This window comes from Archocentrus centrarchus, chromosome 8 (genome assembly GCF_007364275.1).
Source record: "Archocentrus centrarchus isolate MPI-CPG fArcCen1 chromosome 8, fArcCen1, whole genome shotgun sequence".
NCBI lineage: Eukaryota > Metazoa > Chordata > Actinopteri > Cichliformes > Cichlidae > Archocentrus > Archocentrus centrarchus.
In genome coordinates, this window is record NC_044353.1 from 17,348,246 (window position 1) to 17,366,340 (window position 18,095).

An 18,095-nucleotide genomic window follows, 5' to 3' on the forward strand; every position below is an offset into this window, starting at 1 on the left:
CCTTATCCCGGGTCCAATTCCACTTCTTCGGCTCCAAAAATTAAAAGGTCACCATACACACTAAAAGAAAAACAAACACTGACACTTTAACAACTCTAGAAATAAAATGAAAAAGAAGGAAAAAAAAAAAACAGCTTCACTGAGCATGTTACACTCAGATTTGATACAAAGTTTCCATTCCAATATAAAAGCAGCTCTGTGCCGAGGATGTGAGAGCACTGATTAGCTGCAGGAAATATCCATTCCCACAATAGTAAACTGATGTATTGCGCGGGGAAACGTCTTTATCATTGTTACTAGATCATTGTTACTTCTGGGCCTGATTCTGCTGACAGCACAAAGGAAAGGAAAGGAAAGGGCACAGGGAGTCCCACCTCCATGGGTGAAAGAAAAGTGTGCTGCATCTGTGTGCGCGAGAGCAAGCAGCAACCGCACGAGCACGTGCCGCTCAAGGGATCTGAAGGTAGGATCTCGCAAACAGCGTCAAAGCGATTAGCCTCGCTCAACAGACTTTATTCAAGCTTTCACCGCTCGCTGAGCAAGTTGAGCGAGATTGCAATTTTGTTTTGGGGTTTTTTTTTTCCCTCCAAACCTTAAACTCTGCCTGGAGCGACAGAACGCTCGACACAGTTTGTGGTTTATTTACTAAAATTCTGACAGTTTGGAAGCTGAGTTTACAGAAGGATTTGTGAATTTCATAAATACACACACACACACACACACAAAAAGGTCATAAAGTTGAAGGTTTACTTGATTAGGAACACTGCTGCAGTCTGACACAACACAACTGTTGTGGAATACTCCACTTGCTTTGCTTTGGAGACACTTTTGCAAAATGACAGGAGGCCCGCAGCCAATCACATTCATCAGAAAAATAAAAATATAGAGAGAGCCTTTAAAAGGTCATAAAAGGCCACTGACACCAGGCCTACATGAGTGCTCAAAAACCACATATTTACTGCATTCGACAGCTGCATTTTAGTTACGAATAGTTACATTTGAGCACCAAACAAAGCTGAAACCGTTAAAATTAATATTATTTTGTAAATCAGAAAAATATTCTGTGGCCCAGTTGGCACACTGTGACATACCCGATTTGGAGTATTTGTTATTCAGAGGTATGTAAATGTTCATTGAAATAACTTTAATTTCATTTTCATTCAAAGTCAGTCAAATCTATTAAACTTGCGCATTTACATCTTTTTAAAGGTAGAGCAGAGCTTCTTTATTTATTGCTCAGGTAGCAGAGCAATAATTTAACCACTAATCAGTTCTCAATAACAACATTTTCCGCCCCCATTAGTCACCTCGGTGCTCCCGGATGCGTTTGAAATGCTCATGAGAAACTTCAAATTCTCTCTGCAAAGTTTCATTTCTTTTTATACAACAAGGATCACTGAGTCATGTGAAATTTCGTGTCATATGATGGGTCCTCTGAGGCCTTTTCACACAGATCTCCGACACAAAGTCTATCTGTAAAAGTGCACTAAATCCATTTTAAACACAGACAGAAATTATGACTTCATGGTTTATTAAGATATACAGGGACATCTTTCATCCTGTAACAGTGACTGTAAAGTAAAGGTTTGGTTAATACAACAGGCAAAAAGAATTATCACAGAGACGCACTGTGTGTCACGCCACAACTAAACTGAAATAAATTAAAACTCTTGGCTATGTCACACAGTCTCGTAAGTGCATGTGTACTCGCATGCTCATACACACACACACACACACACACACACACACACACACACACACACACACACCAACTAAAACCTGATGCATTATAGACAGTCTCTTTGGTGCATGCAAAAGGACGATACCCATGGAGTTTCAGCTGTCTGAACAGTAAGAAAAAAATTGCTGTACTTGTTCAAACAAGTAAACACTGGAAAAGCATTAAAACAGGGAACTGTCACCATTGTTTCCCATTCAATAAGTCATTCAGTCACATCACCGTATGTATCGCACCATGCAATTTAACTTTTCAACAGAGCGGTTCCCGAGATCAGAGTGCTCAGCTTGACAAACAAAGGAATAAACCAGAGGAATAAATGGTTTTGAACAGAGCATTTAAGCCCACCACCAGTTAATCTGTCTTCTTGCCGGCAGCCAGCTTGTCGGCGTGTTGAGCGAAGGTCTCAGCCACAATCAGGGGGAAGACCAGAGAGGCGTCGGCATACACCTGAGAACCAAGGAAAGAGCGGTTTGTCGCTTTTCTATAATTAAAATAATATTTTGTAAACAATAATGCTTTATTATCACTGTGGTTAAGACATTAACCCAGTTTTCATGTTTATGTTGTGGTGGTTTTGATGCGCTCTAAGCACAAACACTGTGCAGATGCTGCCACCTTGATGCCAAAGTGAAGAGCACACCTCCTAGTTATAACTCAAACCATTTTTCTTGTGTTTGACTTGTTCTTTCCTTCTTCACGTGTGAAGCTAAACTATTTCTCAGCCTCACTGCCTTTCTTCCTTTTCTGCTCCAGGAGGAAAATACATGCAAAACACATTTAATCCCTCTAAAGCTAATTTCACTGGAAAAGAAGGAACTCTGCACACATTGGCAAATGAAAGGAGCGCCACAAAAAAAAGGCTGATGTTTGTTAGCAAGTTGTTCAGATCAAACAGAGTTAAATTCTTTGTTAGAAAAACTTACCGGCCACTTCATTAGGTACATCTATTCGGCCGCTCATTAATGCACAAATGTAATCAGCCAATCACACGGCAGCAACCCAACTCATTCAAGCATGTAGACGTGGTCAAGTTCAAAACTGAGCATCAGAATGGGGAAGACATGACTTTGAACACATCATGTGTATTTCACACACTACTGGGATTTTCACACTCACAGCTGTCTTTACGGTTTACAGAGAATGGTCTTAAACTGGTTTCTTGAACATGACAATGAGTCCACTGCACTCAAATGGCCTCCACAGTCACCAGATCTCAATCCACTGGAACGAGAGATTCTCATCGTGGATGTGCAGTCAATGCAATCTCTGAGGAAAGTTTCCAGCACTTTGTTGAATCCGTGTCACAGAGAATTAAAGCAATTCTGAAGACAAATGAGACTCCAAACAGGTACTACCATGGCATACCTAATAAAGTGGCCGGTGAATGTATATTAAGCATGTCTGAAATGACCCAAATAAATAAATACATTTTCTATAATGGGTTTAGCTTTTGAATGCAGCTCTTGGGACTTGAGAAGTGTTGCAGCCCTGAGCTTTTTCAGGCATTACCCAGTAGCCGTGAAAACAGAAATGTTTGGCTCAGTCTGCCCTGCAATTATGTGATCTTGACCCTGCCAGCTGACTAGTACCAAAGTCTGCTTGATGCCCGAACAAGCCCAGATGTGAATGGAGCTGGTGAGTGCCCAGCGAATTCAAAGCAAGCACGTGGGTGTATTTCCACTAGTTAAAACACATCTGAAACTGAGATTTAGCTGCTACGTGTGAAAAAGCACAGCTGTGGATTTCCCAGAATTCATGTGTGAAAATAGCTTCTGTCTGCTACTGCATAAAAATATTCAACTATAATCCCAAGCCTATGAAATGGAAAGGAAGACATCTCAAAATCTAATGGTAATTGAATAGTAATTAAAGGCTATCTGAGGCTATAACTGCAACAAACAGAAGATAAAGTTGATATTTATCTTTACCTTAACAGGTTTGGCATCTGTTCTGATTTTGCCCCAAGACACAGCCTCATCAGGTCTGGCCCCAGAGTCAGAGCCGTCAAACTCCTGCCCCGTGTTCACATACACCACATAGTCAGCTCCATTTCTCTGGCAGACGTGAGAGACAGAGCATCAAGACAGGAAACGGATTAGGCTGAAGTGAGGAGGTTTGCTTTGCTGGTTTAAACTATATACTTGTTAATATTTTTATAGAGCAGCAGTGGAGTAGGAAGTCTCCAGATCCTATTTTTATTTATTTTTTATTTTTTTTTTTTTTACAATCAGTCACTTTCACACACAAAATGTCACTAAAGTACAAAAGTACTACAGTGAATCTGTAAAATAACTGCTGACTGTAGCTGTTACAGTAGTTGGGAAGGAAGTAGCCTCAGTGGAGATACTCAAAGAAGGTACACATTCCTCAAATTTGTTCCCAAGTAAAACTCCTTAGATAGATATTCCACCACTGACGGCTTTAATAACCTTTTTCAGGATTTACGAGTGAGAAAAGTTAAAGATCAAAGAATTTAGTTACCATAAGATTCGCGTTGGCTATATGATGTTTGACCAGCCCTCCTCCCAGGATGATCATCCCCGTCCTCTTGGCAAAAACTGCCTGGCTGTTCAACCTGCGAATATCTGAAAATAAAGCCCACATTAATGACATGGAATGACTAAAACCTTCGTGGTGATCTTGTTCTGCAACATCAATGTCGCTTCAAACCTTCTACGATGTCCAGAACCAAGCCAGGGTTCTTATATGAGTGGAAGTAAATCATGTCGCCCAGAGAGCCATCTGTTAGAGCCGGACTGAACACTGGGATGTTATTCTGAAACAGCGCACAAACAGCACATTTACCCACTAACTCTCCAGGCTAGCAGCACAGTCAATGCAAAGTAAGCCAAGTAAGTGAGAGCAGAAGGAAGTGCTTAACAACCTTGTACGCCCAGTAATAGACAGAGTCTGTATTATTTATCTCCTTGCCAAGTCGGTGGATCATTTTGGAGGGAGTCCAGCGGGTGCCCTGAAATTACAAAAAACAAAACATGAAGAAAAAAAAAAAAAAACAGCTGTACTTTACAAATTAAAAACCAAAAATTAAACATAGCAAGTGCATGAAAACATGTCATTAAACTAACAACCACTGTTGCAGGAGGTGGGTCTGGACTGCAGGCAGAGACTCACCTCTGTGTTCTGCTCCAGCAACATCTGGTCTAGGATGGGCATCAGCCAGTCTTCAAATTTACAGTAGTTATCATTGGGCACCACCAGATTACCTATTCTACAGCCAGTGAGGACAGAGGGATGTGGAATAGGTTTACCACAGACAAGAAGAAAAAAAAAATACATCAACAAGTTTTTCTGTGAGAGCTTAGACCTCTAAGATGAGCACCTGCCTGTTAAATCCTTGCACAAACTCTGAAGTTATACAATACATCTGCTATTGGTGATGTTATGAAGGCATAAAGAATAAGAAAAGACAGATGAGCAAGCAAACGTGTGCATTAGTGGCTGGTGCATGACTAGGTGGAAGAGTCTACCAACTGGAAAGTTGGTGAATTGATTCACCGGTTCCTCCAGTCTATGTGTTGACATATCCCCGGGGAAGATACTGAACCCTGAGCTGCCCCTTATGCAGAGTGAGTGAGTGTGTGTGAACGGTAGATAAAAACGCTTACGTATAGATAAAAAGCACTGTAGGAATGTGTGTGTGATTGAGTAAATGAGACTTGTAGGGGAAAGTGCTTTGGGTGCTCAAATTGAGTAGAAAGGCGATTTATAAGTACCAGTCCATTTACCATCCATTTAGTGCATTGGCACTGTTTCCAGTCTTTGGTTAACGCTAGGTGACGAAGCTGCAAAGTGGGCCTATTATGCTTTGCCTTCTTTCTGTCATACAGTTTATCTATACAGTAGAGCTCATTAGGTATAAAAAGCCAAGTTTCAAAGGAGAAGCCATTCAGAAGTCAGTCTAAAGGGAGAGAAGCCTAAACAAAGTGGCGGCAACAAGCACGGTTCAATAAATAAAAGATTATTTTGAACACTGAATCATGCAAAGCTACTTCAGCAGAGTCTGAAAAAAGCTGGAAATTATAGGTCCACCTCAAGGCGTCTCAGAGCCACTTAATCCTTTGTTTGCATTATTACACATTTGGACACAAGGGGGCAGTTATTTCTCAATTTACTGCATTTATACACAAGTAGTTAATTTATTCAGGTGTGCCACTGAGGAACCACAACAGTTTTTGACCGTGTTCTCTGTATCAGGAATGCCAGTGCTGAGAATCTGAAGTTAGGCTGCATAACTAATGCTCAGCTGGGACAACAACTTCATGTTGTTGGAAGAAGTGGAGGCGAAGATCTTTGGACTTGCGACTGGTTCGCCAGCACACCTGCGCAGCACGCATCAGAAACTGCTTGCGTAATGTGGCACCGAGTAGCAGCTTCTTGGAAAGCTGTTACACCCGCCTTTATGAGCTGACAGATAAGCTGTATCAGCAGTCACCAACCTGTTGATGCCTCTCAGGCGGAGCTCCTTGCCGGGCAAGCTAAAGTCTCCCAGGTAGGTGTGAGCCAGGCACTTGATTAAATCTTCCTCAATGCCTCCAGCTGTGGTTACAATCACATCCACCTAACACACAGGAACAGGTTCTGAGAAACTGGGCGATTGACTTAGAGTTTATGTGGATTGTTAGGTTATGCTTTTATACCATTTTGTGCTGTGCCAAATAGCGGATGCTTTCTCTGACTCCGGAGCTGATGAGGTTGGAAGTGTATCCCAGGAAGATGGTGCAGCCCGACTTTGAGGTTTCCCCGGATTCATTTCCTTCATCTTCCTCGACTGGTTCAAGACGCTTCTCTATCTGTGGTGGTAAAAGTCAGATGTCATCTCATACATACAAGATGGATCACTGGCAACAACCACACCTTAAAAACGAAGCCAAAACACAACAGCGCTGAGGGCTGGCTCCAAAATGATCTCTGGCTCAATAAAAGACTTTTTTTTTTTTCTTTGTAAGTCATTATATGATTAGCTGAATTCACAGATTCTCATCTATGTGTTTGTGGTTATTTTAAAGTTTAAGGAAGGAAGTATAAAGTAGGAAGTGGAATCCTTCCCTCCCTTAAATCTGTAAAACTAATCTGTAGCATTAGACCTCAAAGTGAGGCGTGTTTGTGGATGTGACTGGTTTCACTGACATGCCGGGTTTAGAGTGAATAAGCCATCTGGACAAGGTGGCTCACTGGTGATAAGTCACATTTTTTTTAATTGGGTAAATTAATGTTTAAAATGGACGCACTGTGTTTGTTTGTTTTTTAAACTGACATCTTTAATATGGTCCCCTGATGCACACAGCTCCAGCTGTGAGCACAGAAACTCCACCCACCCGCTTCAGCTTCATGGTACTGGTACTCAAAGAATCCTGATTTGAAATCTATGGGAGAGCGCTGATGATTCTGTCACGTGAAATATTCAAGTGTCACCTTCCTGCTCTGCTTCAGCTCCCATACTTTGAAGGCCCTGGCATAATAATAGATGGACCCATAAAACCATTATCCCAGGTTCATTCAGCTTCAGTAAGCACCATTATTGCTTTGTACAGCCATCTTTATATGACACAGAGTCTGTGCTCGATTCACATTAATGCTATCCCATTCATTTGTCTTGTACTGCAATGGAAGAAAAAATGTCAAAGATACATTTAGCACAACCTGAGCGTGTAACACCAAAACTACCTAGAAGACTATAAGGGGTACATCTAGGTGCCACAGTGCACCACCAAAGGGGGACCTGCCCAATATTAGTCTGGTGATTTTAATATTGCAGTTGTTTATTGTACACTTTAGGTGTATGAAAACCCCTAACTCCACAACAACGCCTTACAGGCATTTCTCTCACCATGGTGTTGATCTCCTGGATAGCCAAGGCTAAGCTGCTGGCCTGGAAGCCCGTGGTGAGGTAGGACTTCAGCACTGCATGGAGATCGACCCCCTGGTTGAAGTCATAGCCTCTGATTTTCGGCATGTCCTCGGGGAGGTCGCAGCTAGGCTTCAGGACGGCCTCCTTGGCAACTGAGGGGGCCTGGTCTGCCATATTTTCTGCAAAAGACAAAGACAATTTTTTCTTTTTTTTTGGACGTTTTCAGCATATTTTGGGACAGAATTATATAACGCACACTTTCATATCCACCCTGTGATTCATTTGAATGTACAAACACATTTTTGAGAGAACATTTTCCTCAAATATTTGCTTACTGCAGTCTTTGCATATAAAGAAACTTAAGTAAGTGGATTCCTGGAAAGGCTACGTGAGATAGAGGTTTATCCTGCAGGTTCCTTTAAAGTGCGCTTATTGCAGTTTTCAGCATATGTAAAACTAATCCCTGTGAAGCAAAAGTGCAGATTATTGACTAAACTCTCCATTTCTGTTTGTGGCTCTGAATGATATCAGTAAGAGGTGGTTTCCACCCATCTGCTAGTTAAACCTTCTGTTTCTGAGGGGCAGCCAATCAGAAGAAGGTGGGTTTTTAAGGAGTTGGAAGAGATACAACAGCATGTTTTCGGACAGTGGAGCCCAAGTACACAGAGAAATACTCTACACTTTACTGGTTAAAACTTTACATACAAAATATATGGCAAGCTTATAAAATTGACCAGCTCTACATACATTACTATAATCCAGTAACACTGACCAAGGTCACTCTGAGTACTAAAACTGTGGTGAAGGCTATTTGTCATTGATTTATTGGGATATTTTAATACTTTCTTTGAGTACGTCTGGTGGGTTTATTCATCTTCATTACAGCACCACATGGTAACGTAAGAGAAAGTAGATGAATATTTTACTGTTAAAATGCCTTCTGGTGATCACCTGTGGAATTTGATCAGGTTTTTAAAAGTAGCATCAATATTATTACAGCTACATTCTACAGTCATTCGCCTGTAAAGTTCCATTTATTTTCGTAATAAATGCCTTTCTACAGGGAATAGCCCTTATTAAAAGCACATATGGGGTTTAGCAGATGCTCCCCTAAAAAATAAATAAATAAATAAAAATCAATGAAAACATACAAAATCCATGTGTTCTGACGTTAGCTAGAAGCTAACTCCGAGCCAGTCGACTGGTTTTCGCGATTAAACATCTAAGAGAGAGGTGAAGACACACCTGTTTTTGAAGAGATGTTAGGTGATGGAGAAGGCTGAGTAATAAACGGCTGTCACGACAAGCAAAAACACAAATATTGGAGATTTGAATTCCCGTAAACGTCGCATGGATGGGCTGTGGGAAACGAGCTCCCTTACGGGAACCGCAAAGGGACAAACGTGCCCTGATCGCATTTCAGCGGCTGCCTTTCACCTTTCACTCAGCTTATATTTCTTGATTAGATAGATAGATAGATAGATAGATAGATAGATAGATAGATAGATAGATAGATAGATAGATAGATAGATAGATAGATAGATAGATAGATAGATAGATAGATAGATAGATAGATTTTCTACATATTATACAGTATATTCTGCAGTGTTTTACAGCTTATGTGAATGTCATTGTTTTTTCTCACATTTTGAAATCCCAGCAAATTGTTACATTTCCATCTGTAACCCAACTGTGTTGATTTAATAAAAAAAAATGTGCAAAACTGATTTATCAGGATCCACCATACTGTTCACTGAACTTGCAGACTCAAATGAACTCAAACCTTTCGACTATCATTGAATCTTTCAAATTAAAAAAAAAAAAGACATAATCTTGGCTTAGTGGCAGACCACATCCCTGAAGCACAGCCTCCTGCAGTGCCTGTGAAGAGATGTGATGTTTGTGACATTTCCAGCACTGTATTGTGTGACCTTTTCTGTCACAGAGCCTTTGAACTGCCCCCAACAGGGAATAAAAAAGGCAGTACAGGTCAAAATGGAAAGTCGGGAGCGTCTCTGACCAGATGCTCCTGTATAACCTGAGCTGTTTAGATCAGGTAAGTGGCTGATATAATTTATTTTCTCGCTGCTGATTTTGGTGTCAAAGGATCTTCAGACCAAATACTGAGATTATTTTTCTGTTTTCACATTGAAGAGAATGTCAGGAAAGACGTGCAGCAGCAGCAGCAGCGTTATTCAGGCACAAAAACTGGTGGATCAACTTCGGGTGGAGGCAAGCATGGAGAGATTTAAGGTGCTTAAGAATATAAATCACCTGTTAACTTGTTTTATACTTTGCTCTGTTTAAAAACTCATCAGATTAAACATATTCATACTGCTGTGTTGTCAAAAACTATCCAACAGTTTTTCTCATTTGTGTCTGAATCTGTCCCGGCAGATCTCTCTGACAGCAGCAGATTTAGTCCAGTACTGTCAGGAGCACAGGCGCAGCGATCCACTGCTCACCGGCATAGCCGCTTCATCCAATCCCTTCAAAGATAAGAAGACCTGCGTCCTTCTTTGATGGCTCTGACCAGAGACCACCGACTGCTCACAGACAGCTTTGTGAAGAAAAATTCTGTCTGAGAAAGCGGCCGTGAACATATACCACAAGTGTGACACTGATTATACGAGTCATCACCTGAGAAATCACAAAATCATCCAGGGACTCGATTTTCAAAACATTTAATGCTGTATTCTCTGGAAACATTTCTTTCATTGTGTTATTAATGAATCCATCTGTCAAGTATCGTACAAGTGATTTATGGTCAGAGTTGCCTAAACAAGATTTAAACAATTTTAAAACTACACACACAAAAACGGTGTATGTTGAAATATGCACAAATAATAAAGCTTTGTTGAATTATTCAAATAAATAGCCTTATAAATATGATCAGTGTGTCACAGAGTAATAAATATTTTACTGTACATGAAAAGTTTAAATAATGCTTACTGCATAATGTCGGTTAACGTGATGGATTCAATAAATGTTTCAGTGCTGTTTGAACATAAAACAAAGTTCTTCAAAGGTGTCTTTAAAAGTAGTGAGCAGAGGCACAAAATGTGGAAACATTTGGGGGGTAAACAACAAAAATAAACCTTTGTTTGTCTGTGGAAAACTCCTCATATACGCAATGAAACAAGACATAATTTTAAAGAAATTAGCCTTTGGCTAAACTAACGCATTTAAATACCCGAAATGTCCTCCACTATAGAATTACAACTAAATGAATCAAATGAAAGCAATTATTTCCAAAACGTTAGCTTAAAAAAAAAAAAAAAAAACTTGTCTGAGCAGACGTATGATGGGGACTTCAGCTGTCTTGTTTCAAGCCTCTACCCTTCTGTGTCTGTTTACTCAGCACTTATATCATTGTAGATACAGCCAGCCTGACTGCCAGGCAAGGGCGTTGTTCTTTATTTACCATTGTTGATTTGAATATAGACACGGAACACCACAAGAAAGACCGTGGTCCCTGTTTTCAAGTCTTGCGGTTTATTTCCCAGATCTTGCGCTTTATTTTCGGGGCCTCCAGATTTGCACGCTGACATCACCCGAGGCTACAGCGAGGACTCCGGCCTCCACACTCAGCTGGAAGGTGGCGACAGCGCAATCAGAGAAATGAGAGGGAGAATGACGACACATGAAGGAGCCCAGATTAATAAAGTTAGAACATCATCATAAAAGGTTCTAACGATGTGGTGCACGGCACTCACCCCGTGGACTCCGGCTTGATAATTCAGGGTACATAACGTCCTCGGGGGCGCGCATGGTATATGAACCTGTAGCACAGGCCAAAAAAAAATTACAATACAAAACTGTTCAGTAGCAGATGTCCAGAAGTTTAAATTAATTATTCAGCCTCCTACCTTGACGGTACGATCAGATGAACAGGTGTAGAGACTTCCGGGGGATCTGTGGACACCGGTGATCAGAGCTGTGTGACCCACATCAAACTGGGAGAGAGGCTTTAAGGTACCCGCCTGCATGGAAAAGGAGTGGAGCATGCCGCTGTTGTCTCCTGCCCATACTTCACAGCCACTGTAGCTCATCGACAGTAGGTAGGAGCTCAGCTATAAAAGTGTGGGGTGGTTGGAGTTAGTGGCTTGGTGCACAGGTAGATATAAGCATACGTGGACACAAGCACAAGGTTTTAAAGAAACTTAAGCATCTACCCGAAGTCTCTTCAAGCCTTTGCCTGCTCTGCGGTCATAGACAGCCACAGTGCAGTCTTTACTCCCAGAGATGATGTATTTGTCATCTGCAGACAGGCACATTACGGCATTACCATGCAGACGGAGGCTCTTCACCAGTGGTTCAGCAGCTGCGGACAAAAAAATACAACAGAATCCACCTCAATAAGTTATTTGTCTTTTTTACTGCTTTGCTAGGACAAGTATTTTACATTTAGTAGACTAATTATCCTCATTTACACTCAATACTTTGCCAGTCATCTTAAAAACAAGTTTGAAAACCCTCTCACCTCTGGTGTCATACATGCTGACCCTCTTGTCAAATGTACCAGCCAGCAACATGTCTGGCTGACAGGACAAGCACAGGACAGCAGCCCCAGTCCTGATGAGGCCCCTGTCTGCCCCTCCGGCCTGCAGGTCCCACAGCCTCACAGTGCTGTCAAAGCCCCCTGAGGCCAGCAGAGGTCCCTGAGATGCCAGGCACCAGACCCAGCCTCGATGGCTGCTGAAGTCACCCTGCCGTCCCAGTGTGTGCAGCAGTGAGCCCACTTCCAGATCCCAGAGCTTCACATTCCAGTCTCTGGAAGCTGTGGCACAGACCTTCCCCTCTCCCCCAAGAAGGAGGACGGAGTCTACATGTGCAATGTGGCCTGAAGGCAGGGTGAGGCACTCCAGTGCTGGTGGTGGGCTTGGACTTCTTGTCTCTACATGTTGTCTGTTACCAAGATTCCTGTGGTCTGCCAAGTTTTCTTGGTAATTAAGAATTGCGTCTTGCCCTTCGTCTGCATTAAAAACCCTTCTATGGTTTATTTCTTCGTCCATTAGTGCTGCAGCATCACCTTCTAATCTGTCTTGAAGCTCCTCTCTCAGTCTCACCAGCTGGTCTCTGCCTAAGATAGGCTGCATTTCACCATCTTCACCTTCCATTGCCACCTCCATTGCCTCATCTGCACCATAAGCGACCTCTTGCGCCGCCACTCCCACTCCTTCTACCTCACCCTCTCCGCCATGGTTCTGGCCTCCTGCACCGGGCTCCCCATCCTGCAGCCTTGCTTGTTCCCTTCCCTCCTCATCCTCCTGGTTTTGTCTGGCCACACACTCGGCTTCACCTGACCAGCAGGCTGTAAGCTGCTCCATCTCCAGGCAAGCAGCAGGCCAGTCAAAGTCCTCCCTCGGCCCTACAGGAAAGGCAGCTCTCGATCCCATTAGTCTCCGCGCTCGGAGCTGCCAGGCCGTGCTGTCCTGACCCACCTTACTCAGGGCATGGCAGACCTGAAAAGAGAAGGGGCAGGTATTCAAAGACATGACTCACATGCAGAGATGTGCCAAATATTTGTGTTTTGTTGATTCACCTTTGTGACAATAACTGACAGCAAAGACCTTTAAAACGAACCTTCGGCAGCACGTTGATGACACACTGAGCAGGAAGGTGTGAGGCGATGTGGGTTAGTATCTCCCACGGTAAGGACAACAAGCCACTGGGCTCAGCTGAAGGTGAAGGGCTGACATCTGCTGAGGGTGAGTGGCCAGCGGGCACCAGACTGAAAAGAATACACAAATGCAGCTTGATTATTCTTCTCAGGAGCTTGCGCCACATGAAAAGTCAGCTGATTGAGTCTGAGGAAAGTCTTACCCCTGCAGGTCGGGCCCGGTGCCTTCAGTACTCCTCACCTGGGAAGAAGATGGCTGCTCACAGCATACCCCCGCCTCGGCTTCATGCAGGTTAACCCCAACCTCAGACATCACCTTTCTCCTCCACAAGACCCCTAACTCATGGACCTTAAACTAACTTTATTATGTGTTTTAATTAAGTTGGAGCTCTTCTACACAGCTACACCGATTAGCTTCACACTCAGAGAAAATCTGCTTGAGGAAAGCTTTAGCAAGCCGCCACAAATGAATGCTTTCCCTTTCCTGATAGCCGCTAACTGCAACCGAAATACGGCTTAAGACACCAGAAGCTATCGTCAAGTTCAGCTGCTACTCTTTTTTTTTTTTTTAAAGCCTGAAAATGCTTACCGCTGCTTAAAAGTTATCACCCGAGGTGACGGTGCAACAACGGTAAGGCCTATCGATATAAATCAAATTAAGGCTCATGTAATGCAAAAACACCAACTGCTGTTGGTCTCCTGTCATCACACACACACACACACAAAACAAAAAAAAAAACATTCAAACAGTAGTTCCGGTGTCGTCATCAAACTGGGCAGCAGATTTACAATTCTATTGGTTGGGACTGGATTGGACGAGGCGGGAGAGGAGGAGGAAGGGGGATCCTCTGCTGTGATTGGTTGATGCGTTGTCAACCCGACTACCAAAGGCAGACTTTGCTAAAGGATTTAATCCTCAAATAAGGATTCATTTCCGGCCAGTATACATATAAATAAATACATGTTGCCATAAAAACCGTGTCAGATAGTGAGAGGGCTGATATTTAGATACTGTGCTGTTTGTTTATTTTTACCTTTGAATATTAAGCTCATTTGTTGTTATTTATACAACAGCAAACACCACTCCTCCTCTTCCCCCTCCCTGCTCTGAATGGAGGCTGCAACGAAGTGACAAAGAGGAGCATCCTGTGGAGATAATTTACAACTAAAACCATTACAAACTGACCCCCAGCACAGAGGTCAGAGGTCATGACTCATGTCATGAGTTCATGTAAATTTTCAAAGTGTTACTGGTCATTTTAGTTCTTACTTTACCACTATGATACCTATAGACTGTATTCAGTCATTCAAAAAATATATTGCCAAAAAGTATTCACTCACCAATCCAAATAATTTAATTCAGGTGTTCCAGTCACTTCCACAGGTGTATAAAACCATGCACCTGCTTCTAAAAACATTTGTGAAAGAATGGGTCGCTCTCAGGAGCTCAGTGAATTCCAGCATGGTAACATGATAGGATGCCACCTGTGCAACATGTCCAGTAGTGAAATTTCCTTGCTATTAAACATTACACAGTCATCTGTTAGTGGTATTATAACAAAGTGGAAACAACTGGGAACAACAGAAACTCATAAAACCACAGTGTGGGGTCAGCGGATGCCGAGGCACACAGTGCGCAGAGGTCACCAACTTTCTGCAGTCAGTTGACTTCCAAACTTCATGTGGCCTTCAGATTAGCTCAAAAACAGTGCATAGAGAGCTTCATAAAATGGGTTTCCATGGCCAAACAGCTGCATCCAAGCCTTCATCACTAAACACAATGCAAAGCACCGGATGCAGTGTTGTAAAGCACACCGCCAATCAGCTGTAGAGCAGTGGAGACATGTTCTCTGTGAGTGACTAATCCCACTTCTCCATCTGTCAATCTGATGGATGAGTCTGAGTTTGGTGCTTGCCAGAAGAACGGTACTTGTCTGACGGCATTGTGCCAAGTGTAAAGTTTGGTGGTGTGGGGTTGTTTTTCAGGAGCTGGCCTCGGCCCCTTAGTTCCAGAGAAAGGAACTCTCAGGGTGCCAGCGTGGCTCAGCGGGTGAGCAGGTGACCATGAATGCCGCTTGGCAATGTGGCCGCCGCTGGATCGAGTCCTGACCACCCTGCCAGTCCTCCCCGACTCCTTTCCCCCACTTTCCCGCCTCTCTCCACTGTACATCTGTCAATAAAGCCAAAAATAAATCTTAGAAAGAAAGGAACTCTTAATGCTTCAACATACTGAGACATTTTGGACAATTTCATGCTCCTAACTTTGTGGGAATAGTTTGGGGATGGCCCCTTCCTGTTCCAACATGACTGCACACCAGTGCACAAACAAGGACCATAAAGACATGGATGAGAGAGTTTGGTGTGGAAGAACTTGACTAGCCTGCACAGAGTCCTGACCTCAGTCTGACAGAACACCTTTGGGATGAATTACAGCAAAGACGCTGAGCCAGACCTTCTCGTCCAACATTCGTGTCTGATCTCACAAATGCACTTCTGGAAAAATGGTCAAAGTGTTTATGGGAATATAAACACTCCTAAACCTTGTGGAAAGCCTTCTCAGAAGAGCTGAAACTGTTATACCTGCAATGGGTGAGCCGACATCACATTAAACCCTATGGATTAAGAATGGGATGTCACTCAAGTTTATATACGTGTGAAGGCAAACAAGCAAATACTTTTGGAAATATAGTGTATATTTACCCCAGTGAAACATGTTTAATTAACATACCTCAAACATGAAGTATGAAAATTATATAATAACCCTTTTGTGTAAACAGTCAAGTCATTTTTATTTATATAGAACATCTCTCACTGGAATCTTTACTTGCTATGCACTCACTGGTCACTTCAATAGGTACACCTGTTCAGCTGCTTGTTAATACAGTGAGTGGCAGTTCTCTGGGAGAAGATGCCTTATTGATGCCAGGGTATCAGGAGAATGGCCAGACTGCTTCAAAAAGATGGGAAAGCAACAACTCCTCAAATAACCACTTGTTACAGCGAAGCATCTCTTAACACACATGTTGTATCTTGCAAGCAGATGGGTCACGGCAGCAGAAGTCCACACCAGATGAAAATCCTGTGAGGCAAGTACAGGAAACTGAAGCCACAGTTCACACAGCCTCACCAAAACTGGACAATAGAAAATTAGAAAAATGTTGGCTGGTCTGATGAGTCTCGAGTTTAGCTGCAACATTCAGATGGCAGGGTTTAAATTTGGTGTAAACGTGACTACATGGATCCATCCTGCCTTGTGAAATTTTCTGGCTGGTGGTAGTATTATGTTGGTGTGGGGGATATTTTCTTGGCACACTTTGGGCCCCTTAGTACAAACTGAGCATCGTTCCAACACCAAAGCTCAAATCACCTCAAACTGGTTTCTTCAACATGACGGTGAGTTTCAAAGGGCCTCCACAGTCACCACATCTCAGTCCAATATAGCACCATCTGTGTGATACCATCATGTCAATATGAACCAAAATCTCAGGAATGTTTCCAGCACCTTGTTGAATCTATGCCATGAAGAATTAAGGGAACTGTGAAAGCAAAAGGGGGTCCAACCCAGTACTGCAATAAATATTCATTGCACAATATTATTAGTGTTATAGAAACTGTTGTAACAAAAACATATTAAATAAATAAATAAAAAAAAAAAAAGACCCTAATTCAAACTGTAGAGGATTATAGTCTGGGGGCTGCAGCTACCTCTCAGGCCCGGCTCCTTGAATCACTGATGGAGCAATAAGTTCAGAACTATAACAGAATATCAGCAAAGTTTAGGAGAGGAAGGGTAAAGGACAATAAACAAGGACATGCACATCAGTAAACATTTCCCCTCCACGTTTAATTCAAATTCCTCTCATACAAAAAATATGACTAAGATCCATCAAGTGTACATCTTTATAAGAACTTCTTTGCTCTTAAAAATGCCGATTTACTTGTGGTACGTTGAATAAAAGGTGGAGCCTTAAACTATCGGTTCTCTGCTGTGGAGCCAGCTCAGTTTTGTATCAGGGACAAACCAGTTGTGGTTTGATCCCAACCAATCTGTGGAGCGTTTGCCACCTCACTTTCAGCCCCTCATCCAGACCGATGACAGGTGATAAGTATTTTTTCATCGCCCTTTCAAGGGTTTCTCTCAATGATGTTGTATGGTCTTGCTTTGAAATGACTTGTAAATTGGTGTTATAAGATCACAGACAAAATTTTGAGCCAACTCAAAACTTATAGAAAAAACTTTTATTTTCCCCTATTCACAAAAATTAAATAAAAAGGGATACACCAGATTACATCCAACCTGCACCACAGTTCAGCAAAAAAAGAAAAAAAAAAAAAAAAAAAGGTAATACATGAAATTCAACTGCCGGCTTTGATATCAGATTGAAACAAAGTTCTGAATTTGTCTTCCACATTCTTCCCCCTGGTATGCACCAAGCACAGCCTCGCCCTCAGTACAACCGTGTCAAATTTAACATAATCAGATGGTCCGCTATAAAACAACGAAAACAAACTGTTCTTTAAATAAAAAGAATAAAATGGAAAAAAAAAAAACTTTTAAAGTCCAAAAAAGAAATTTGTGCACTGGAGCACAAAAATATTAAAGAAAAAAAAACAAACAAAAACAAACAAAAAGAAAACAAAAAACAAAATAAATTAAAAAAAAAAAGCATTAAAAAAGAAAAAACAAAAATCTGTGGACAACTTGTATTTATGCATTAACAACATGGTGCGACATTGCAAAGCTCAACTGTATTTTTAATTTTAAAATAATTCTTTGTGGTACAGGAGCTGCATCCTTCACCAGCCGCTGCTTCGAGCGTGTTGCTGCAGCCTGTGAACAGCAGGTGGCCACCTCACCTCTC

The 18,095-nt window shown here is 42.1% G+C and overlaps 3 protein-coding genes across 3 annotated transcripts; 1 reads left to right on the forward strand and 2 right to left on the reverse strand.

Moving 5' to 3' along the window:
• Positions 1–1,501: 1,501 nt before the first annotated feature.
• On the reverse strand, positions 1,502–8,990 carry dhps (deoxyhypusine synthase). Its single transcript, XM_030735803.1, has 10 exons — positions 8,856–8,990; positions 7,590–7,789; positions 6,400–6,552; positions 6,199–6,320; positions 4,874–4,970; positions 4,626–4,712; positions 4,412–4,517; positions 4,223–4,326; positions 3,670–3,795; positions 1,502–2,188 (listed from the first exon to the last, which is right to left on the reverse strand). The coding sequence occupies exons 2-10, from the start codon at positions 7,782–7,784 to the stop codon at positions 2,093–2,095; spliced, it is 1,086 nt and encodes a 361-aa protein (XP_030591663.1). The 5' UTR covers positions 7,785–7,789; positions 8,856–8,990; the 3' UTR covers positions 1,502–2,092.
• Positions 8,991–9,633: 643 nt separating this feature from the next.
• Positions 9,634–10,133, forward strand: LOC115784952 (guanine nucleotide-binding protein G(I)/G(S)/G(O) subunit gamma-12-like). Its single transcript, XM_030736362.1, has 3 exons — positions 9,634–9,666; positions 9,765–9,863; positions 10,008–10,133. The coding sequence occupies exons 1-3, from the start codon at positions 9,634–9,636 to the stop codon at positions 10,131–10,133; spliced, it is 258 nt and encodes an 85-aa protein (XP_030592222.1).
• Positions 10,134–10,278: 145 nt separating this feature from the next.
• fbxw9 (F-box and WD repeat domain containing 9) lies at positions 10,279–13,940 on the reverse strand. Its single transcript, XM_030736112.1, has 7 exons — positions 13,437–13,940; positions 13,197–13,344; positions 12,094–13,075; positions 11,786–11,934; positions 11,480–11,683; positions 11,327–11,392; positions 10,279–11,201 (listed from the first exon to the last, which is right to left on the reverse strand). The coding sequence occupies exons 1-7, from the start codon at positions 13,544–13,546 to the stop codon at positions 11,127–11,129; spliced, it is 1,734 nt and encodes a 577-aa protein (XP_030591972.1). The 5' UTR covers positions 13,547–13,940; the 3' UTR covers positions 10,279–11,126.
• Between the last annotated feature and the right edge of the window lie 4,155 nt (positions 13,941–18,095).

Excerpts from the sequence above, each read along its gene's own strand:
- dhps (XM_030735803.1), bottom strand. The coding sequence starts at position 7,784 with ATGGCAGACCAGGCCCCCTCAGTTGCCAAGGAGGCCGTCCTGAAGCCT. Across the intron at positions 4,713-4,873 it reads TGCTGGAGCAGAACACAGAG|GGCACCCGCTGGACTCCCTC; the intron begins GTGAGTCTCTGC and ends TTGTAATTTCAG. Across the intron at positions 4,518-4,625 it reads TCTATTACTGGGCGTACAAG|AATAACATCCCAGTGTTCAG; the intron begins GTTGTTAAGCAC and ends GCGCTGTTTCAG.
- LOC115784952 (XM_030736362.1), top strand. The coding sequence starts at position 9,634 with ATGCTCCTGTATAACCTGAGCTGTTTAGATCAG. Across the intron at positions 9,667-9,764 it reads ACCTGAGCTGTTTAGATCAG|AGAATGTCAGGAAAGACGTG; the intron begins GTAAGTGGCTGA and ends TTCACATTGAAG. Across the intron at positions 9,864-10,007 it reads CAAGCATGGAGAGATTTAAG|ATCTCTCTGACAGCAGCAGA; the intron begins GTGCTTAAGAAT and ends CTGTCCCGGCAG.
- fbxw9 (XM_030736112.1), bottom strand. The coding sequence starts at position 13,546 with ATGTCTGAGGTTGGGGTTAACCTGCATGAAGCCGAGGCGGGGGTATGC. Across the intron at positions 11,393-11,479 it reads CATCTGATCGTACCGTCAAG|GTTCATATACCATGCGCGCC; the intron begins GTAGGAGGCTGA and ends CCTGTGCTACAG. Across the intron at positions 11,202-11,326 it reads ATCAAGCCGGAGTCCACGGG|CTGAGTGTGGAGGCCGGAGT; the intron begins GTGAGTGCCGTG and ends GCCACCTTCCAG.